Below are 7,522 nucleotides of genomic sequence, written 5' to 3' on the forward strand. Positions count from 1 at the left end.
TAAGGATAATCAGCTTGAGCTACACAACACAGCTTAGGTTGTGTTGATCTATTCCTTTGCAGCAGTTTACATCTGTTCAGAGTCAGACTGCAAGTAACAGTGCCTCAGCTAACATGGCGTGTCCACATATACCAACACATCCCTTACAGCAATGCAGCATCCTATGCTGCAAGAACGTAAAAATAGCACGTGAACTCTGGAAGCTTCAAAGACCCTAACACAAAACCACGTTACACCGCTGTGTCGTTACCACCTAACACTTTCCAGTATGGGACAGCAGAACATGGTCACTACGCTTCTTATCGTCTGTACTTGTGGCTCATGGTATCTGGAGGGGAGTAGCACATTAACACAGAAAGTTTGTGGAAAAACTGGCAGGAACCTTGGACAGCTGCAGAACAGAAGAATTAGTTACTTCCATTCTTAATATCCTTCAACTGATAACCCTGGAATCTCAAATAGCTGTGTAAATATAGTAACTCCAGGCAAGCAATGTAACAGAAGCAAACCCTTTTCTCCCTTTTACTGAATTACAAAGCCTACCCTGGAGTCTATTAATGCATACAGCCCAAACGTTAAACTGTTTTGGTTCATTTCTTTGTAAACCTCCTGGATGAAATGGTCCATGCTGTAATTAACTGATGCATACCTGCTGCGGCTACGAGAAAAGCTTCTCCTTCGCGGTGATCTAGAACCAGAAAAAGAAATGTGAGGCCTTTTTATCAATTCTTTTAGCATTAATGGGGTGAGGCATTTCCCAACTTGTCAAACTCACTGTTGGGCCCAGGGAACGTGCCAAGAATAACTGGCATCCATCATCCAGTAAAAGGCATGGAAAGATTAGGCAGTAAAACAAAGCTCAGTGTGAACAGCACGTTTCCAACCACGAATTCACTTTAACTAAGAATGCTTCATAGCAGAGTTGTCCAATGCAACACTTTCAACTAAATACACTGCCCAGAACACCACACCAAAGTCCCACAAGTGGTTCCAAAAAAAAAAAAAAATTAGCACAGACCAAATGTTTTGGAACCCATGCAAGCCAAAAAGGTCCATAACAAGACATAAGAGATACCAAGTGGAAAAAAAGTGAAAATGCGCTCAGTGTAAATATTGATAATGCCATTAAGTGCTACATTAGAACTGCATATTTGTGATTGTCATTTTTTAATGCCATAGAGTGTGTTTAGACTATTTTCTTAAAAAATAGAAATAAAAAAAAATAACCTTAGCTCGGCCCAGTTCATCCCAAAAAGTAATTGTTTTAAGTTTTGAAAACTGTTAGTAAAACCATTTAAAGGTGATAGGATTTTTCTGGCAAGGAAAAGCTAAGTTTGTTAGAGCTTTATTAAAAATTTAGTTTGGCATCTCACATGCAAATATACTGGTTTTTACGTTATTCACAGTGTAAGAGCTTCCATATCACCCTTAAAAGTTTTCTCAAGCAACATATGTACGTTACCACTCAATTATGCACAGCCAGCCTTTGATTGAGAAAAGTAATTACTTATAAGCCGCTTACTCCTTATTTTAACCAGCAGTAAACTGTATAAGCAGGAAAAACTTACTAGTTTTTGGTTTCAACAAGCTAGAAATGGTGAGGTGAGGCTGCCGGACTGACTGCCAAGAAGAATTTGCTGAAAAGGTTTTGCCAGATGTTGCGTTGTATTTAGTTGGTTGGCGAAGGGGGTGTTGTGGATTTTTCCTGCTTTTTTGTTAGCCGAAGGCTGCTGCTGTAGTTGTTGTGAAGACATTTGGTAAATAAACAGCTGAGCTGATTGGCCGGGAATGTGTGGGCGGTCGAGGTGGCTGCTGCCGATTTGGTTAAGGTTGGAGAGAAGGCTGAGAGAAAACAGCATGCTCGGGAACCAAAGGGCGGTGCAACCTGACGACTGGCCATGCCTGGGTCATGTGAAACGACACCAGCCAAGCTGAATGGGGCGCGCTGGTCACATGACGCTGAAAGGGCTAGTTGACTGGCTAATGCAGACTCAGAGGGTGGTGAGAAGAGACATGATGGTGACTCTGTAACGGGTTCATTTTTATTAATAGATGGACCAAAAAGCATAAAAAAAATGAAAAACAAGCCATCAGTACAACCATCTATTAGCTAACAAATACTCCTAATGTGTTATTTTTCAACAGCAAAAGGGTAAGCTTGAAACCCTGACTTGTGAGGACTTCACTCACCTGCAACAGGTAAATTCAGTCCTGCAAAAACCACGTTGCAGACTTAAACTGCCAGACAAGCTAGTCTGGGTCCAAGAACGTGTCAGTTACCAAAAATCCTGCTATATTTTAGAGCTGGGTTTGCATACCTCAAGTGACAGGATCGTCACATGATGCTTTAATTCCAAACTAACACTAAAGTGTAAAGATTCTAGATGTTTAGAGCAACTGTTACTTCATCTATTATTAAACAGCTGCCTACTTGGAAAGTATTTAAATTGTGCAAACAAAGCGGAGAAACACATCTGTATGGAAATGCTAAGCTGCTGTATGTCATGTTTCGCCATTATGGAATAAAGGAAAGGAACAGCCTAAGTTGAAGTATGGGGAAGAAAGGGAAAGTGTGACTAGAAGATGAGCAGATTTTAAGAGGAACGAGGATAGGTCCAGGATAGAGGGCGCTGACTACCAACTTGCACAGTGACCTAAGGACAAAAGCCAACATTCAACACAACTTAAGTTCACCTCGATTTTGTGGGGTTTGGGGGTTTTTTTCTTTTTTTAGCATTTGCCATCTCCAAATCGTGATCAGATAGATGAATGTTATCCATCAACATGCTTTTAAAAAGCCTGCTTCTAGGATGCTAAGTGGTAACAGTGCCAACAGCTCTATGAGTGTACTTTGACCTAGGGTACCTGCGACGAGGAGGAGGACTTCTCCTGCGATAGTCATCTCGAGGACGCCTGCCCCAGGATGGAGGTGGACCACGGTTCCGACTCCGCTTCTCACCATTGGAGAGTTCCACTCTGACACGACACCCACAGAGGGTTCTGGGAAAAGAGATTGGCATTGGTTAGCATCTCCAGGGGCAAGTCTCCATGCAGAAGAAAACTGACGGAATCAAGAGGGGGAAGGGAAGAGACAAGGGCAAAAACATTCTGCCTATACATGTTAGTTGAAGTATACAGTATTCGGAGTCTAAAAGAGTAGACTCCAGCATGACAGACCAAAGGTTTGGCCACTTCTGAAAGCTTGCCATACTATTAAAGCAGGCAGAGAAGGAACCAAGGACCGTCTCCCTCACCAGTTTTGCCTCTTTATAGTAACACCATCTTGAATTTAACTAATGCACACCAAGAGGTCCAAGTCATGCCTAGCTTGGGAGTCCAACTCTGTAACATGTAAAATTCACTGTTCCAATGCTATTCCCACGCTATTAAGAAAGACTACCCTTATATCACTATACAAATAAATACTGTGTAACAAACGTGTCAAGTTGTTCGTTTTGCCAGTTGAAGCTTCCCAATTTAAACTGTATCACTACCCACAATTTCTCTCATTTTCACCAGGCAAGCCAAACACGCAAGAAGCACATTTTACCTTCCATCTAGTTCTCTTACTGCATCAGCTGCATCTCGTGGATCTTCAAATTCCACAAAGGCAAAACCAGGAGGATTTCTCGCCACCCATACACTGCGCAGTGGTCCATAGTAGCCAAAAGCTCGCTCTAGTTCAGTTTTGTTGCCATTGTTTCCAAGGTTACCCACATAAACCTTGCAGTCCAGCGGACAAGAGTCACGATGCATCGCTAGGACAAAAAAAAAAAGCTCATGTATATTTAGCACACAGCAAGTGTTTATTCACTTACAAGGGAAGTTCTGTTGGTTGCTTTTCCCAGAAACTTCCAACAGTGATATGGTCGGACATGATAAAAACATTAACCTGTGTGGAAGGGGCGGTGGAAGGAAGAGAGTGTTTAAAACCAAACAGAAAAGCTAGCTGCTATATCGTAATCGTGATTAAAATTCACTACTTCAGGGAATTACCTTTACTTTTAAGGCCCCCAACTTTGAAGGGCAGTGTTTCTCAGCGCCCCTCTCGCCTGCCACATGGTTACAGCGGTGGCCGGGCCTGCAGGGGGAGCGCTGCGCGGGAGAAGGGCTCCATTGTTCTCGGAGCGGGATCCGGGGGAAGCTGCACATGCCGAGGGGGAGAAGCAGCGCCATGTCCGGCAGAGACCACGCCGGGAGCGCTCGGGGAATCCCTCCCGAGTATCTCCTCAGCGCTGCGTGCGCGGCGTGAGGAACCAGCGCTCCCCCGGAGCGGGCGGGAAAGGCGCCACCACCACCCCCGCGGCACCTCCCGCCCGGCCGCACCTCGCCTCACTGGCCACGGAGAAAAGGCGGCGAGCGGGCTCTTCAAGGCAATCCGTGGTCTCCCCGCCTTCTCCCCGCCCGGCTTTCCTCAGCGTAGCAGCAGCCACCGCCCGCGGCCCAGCTTTACAAAATGGCGGCTGCTCTTTGTTTGCCGCCACCGGGCCCCGCCGCTTCCATCCGCCCTGCCGGGGACCGAGACCGCGGGTGCCGCCTCCCCCCCGCCCTCCGAGGTGAAGATCCTCACCGATGCTAAGAGGGAGGGCGCGCGAAGGGAGCCCGCGCTAAATTCGTAGCCGACTCGACCCTCAACGAGACTCCCGCTCCGCTTTTCCTCACTGGACAAAATGGCGGCAGGCGCCTACCCCACCCGCCCTTATATAGGGACAGCCCGCTCCTACGTAAGAGCAGGCAGCAGCAAATCAGAGGGCGCCGTTCCGCTGATTGACAGCTCCTCTGATCCCACCGCCTCCGCGCGGCCCCAAACGGCGGCGGGCGGGCTTCACCTCAGCGAGAATGGCGGGAGGTCTCAGGTCGGCAGCTTCCCCTCCTCTCGTCCAAAATTTCGGTTTGGAAACCGATTAGCTAGGGGAGACGTCAGGTCCCTCAAATCACGAAATGGCAACACGCCCAGGGAGACTCTTTTGCTGGCTAAACGGAAAAAGAAGGTTTTGTTTTCTTGTGTCTCCCTTACCCGGTGGGATACATTCAGACTATGTTTTTTAAGCAGCATCCCCTCATCATGAGGGTTTTACACGTATGAAAGCTTCGATTCACTAATAGCCATTTTCCCCCATGGTCAGGGGCTTTAAATGTGTTGAGCAAACCAGTGTTAACCCATAGTTTTTGGTAAATGTTACGTGTGGGCTTCCACCTACTGAGGCCCAAAAGAGGGAAGTGATTTTTTTCAGGGCTCAGTAGAAAATGAGAGGATTTGAACTGAGGAATTTTACTTACAGAGGGCACAGTCAGTGGTGTTAATGTGCTTTACTAAACTCTCATTCATTTAGCTAGGTTTTAACAAGAGTTAAAAACCCAACTTGCTCCTGAGGGATTGCCTTAGATAACAAACCTTGTTTCAGGTTATCAACTAATATGAGAAACCCATCCAGGGCTGCTGCTGCAGTAACTTCCCAAAATGTCACTTTGCAGCCATATCTGTAGGCTGTGTTTAACCCAGACTTTACCTTTTTGACTTGGGCCAGAGAAGACAGATTCATCTGGTACAAGTATAATTAATAATACCTTGAGTAATATTATATGTGATAAGTAAGGCATTTTGAGTGCAAATGAATGCACATGTACTGTGTTTTCCAAGCCAGAACTGTGCGTCCTCAGTCTACGAGAATTGTACCAGCATGTAAAAAAAAATTACTGGAATTAAAGACAACCTGTTGCCATAATTCATTAGAATTTTCCAAAATCTTTTGCAGTGTCCCTCATTACTTTTAAGAGCCTCTTCTCAGTAAAATCCTCCCAAGGGTCAAAATTGGCCAAGGGACAGAAAAACAACAAGGATTTTGAGGTAACTGATGCTCTAAAGTATCTTTACCATGTGTACAGTTATCTGACAGTTACCTGCTTTTAATTAATCTAATGCATTGTAATCTAAATTAGCGGATGGTTAATTTCCCGACGCAACACAATGAAAGGAAATAATTTGAAGTTTACTTAGGGCTGTTCAGCCATTTCACTTTATGACTTCGAGATGGTGATTTCCCATGCTCGCCTCCCTTCTCGACTGGCGTTTGCAACATTAACTAGACGCTGCCTCACATCACCTAATGTACATTTGACTCATGATTTAAGTTTTACAATAATGAGTATTTAAAAAAAAGAACAAACCAAAACAACCAAACATTAGTTAGAGAGCAACTGTGACAACCCTGTAATCTTAACAGAACTTCTAACTCCATATCAAATTTACACATGACATATGAAAATAATTACAGATGACAGACTTGGCAACAAAGGATTTATTCAGAAGTAAGTTCACCTCCTGCAAAGTAAACATGACATTCAGCATTCATCTAGGACATGCTACCTGTTCTATTCAAGGCACTTCTTACGTGGGCTTAGGCCCACCACTATGTTTTATAAATCACATGCTGTAAAAAGCACGTCATCCAAACATAATCCATTTTCAGTTTGCTTTTGGCATTATAAAGAAAATAAATGTGGCACACAACTGTGACAAAAGGCAGAGGTCAGAACAGAGGCAACTGTATTCAGCCAAAAACCCAACCTATTTCCACAGTCGGTTTTAGGATGCCCCAACATAGCCACACAGCACTTCAGTAATTCAAAAGTCAGCGTTTTGATTGTCCTCCGAAAGATGATACCCTGAAACAGCTTTGAGCAGCACTATATATGTGTACATGTACACATATATGAAAGCTGCATTGTGTTACATTACTTTCTTCCTTATTCCAGGTTTGTAAGATAGTGTTTGAAAAATCCTGCTGCCTTGCAACTCTCTTGCTTTTGCAGTAAGAAAATGCCATTCGTGTCCAGTATTTATGAGATGTACAGAAGTTTTACGTTCATTGGATCTTCCATAAAAGGAAGAACACCGACTTTACAAACAAAACCATATCTACTCTAAATAGGTGGGCCGAGACTAGATTGAAGAGGCATCTAATGCCTGCACAGTTGCAGTGGAACAGTTATGTAGTTTATAACATGGCCAGACCAGAATCCATGACCACACCGACATGAAGTAAGGTGTTATATTCAAGCTGCTGTCATGGTTTCTGAGATTTAAATCTCACATTAAAAGATGAACACATTCTAGTCATTATAACTTGGAAGAAACCTCAGCCATGTGAGCCAAATTTAAGGGATACTTCAGGAGACAGACAGTATTTACTGAAGAATATTTCTATCAGCAATAGGATCTCTTAGAGTTGCTCCTCAAGCAAAACTAGACATTAGCAAAAATACTTATTTACTGGCATGAGTCTCTCTACAGAGAGGTCTTTTGCTAGGAAATGTCATTACACGAACACAACAGGAACTGGTCTGAGGGGACAGGCCTTTACTTCAGTCAGAAAGCTGACTGCACGTAGTCATACCTCAGCTAGGTGCTTGTGAAGTTCTTGTGAATTCAACCCATTTTCATATCCTGCCAACAGACTAATCTTGATGAAGGCTACTTTTTACAGAAACAGTGACTTACACTTGCCTGATCTTTAGATAT

The 7,522-nt window shown here is 44.0% G+C and overlaps 1 protein-coding gene across 3 annotated transcripts; it reads right to left on the reverse strand.

Annotated features, from left to right (window-relative positions):
* SRSF3 (serine and arginine rich splicing factor 3) lies at positions 1-4,691 on the reverse strand. Of its 3 annotated transcripts, none has more exons than XM_075055029.1 (4): positions 4,571-4,691; positions 3,551-3,758; positions 2,866-3,000; positions 1-688 (listed from the first exon to the last, which is right to left on the reverse strand). In XM_075055029.1, the coding sequence occupies exons 2-4, from the start codon at positions 3,754-3,756 to the stop codon at positions 523-525; spliced, it is 507 nt and encodes a 168-aa protein (XP_074911130.1). In that variant the 5' UTR covers positions 3,757-3,758; positions 4,571-4,691; the 3' UTR covers positions 1-522. The 3 variants fall into 3 exon arrangements, with proteins under 3 accessions (XP_074911130.1, XP_074911132.1, XP_074911131.1); XM_075055031.1 differs by having other exon boundaries at positions 1-2,025; XM_075055030.1 differs by lacking the exon at positions 4,571-4,691 and adding an exon at positions 3,997-4,534.
* Between the last annotated feature and the right edge of the window lie 2,831 nt (positions 4,692-7,522).

The sequence above is a fragment of the Buteo buteo genome, chromosome 23 (genome assembly GCF_964188355.1).
Source record: "Buteo buteo chromosome 23, bButBut1.hap1.1, whole genome shotgun sequence".
Taxonomy (NCBI): domain Eukaryota; kingdom Metazoa; phylum Chordata; class Aves; order Accipitriformes; family Accipitridae; genus Buteo; species Buteo buteo.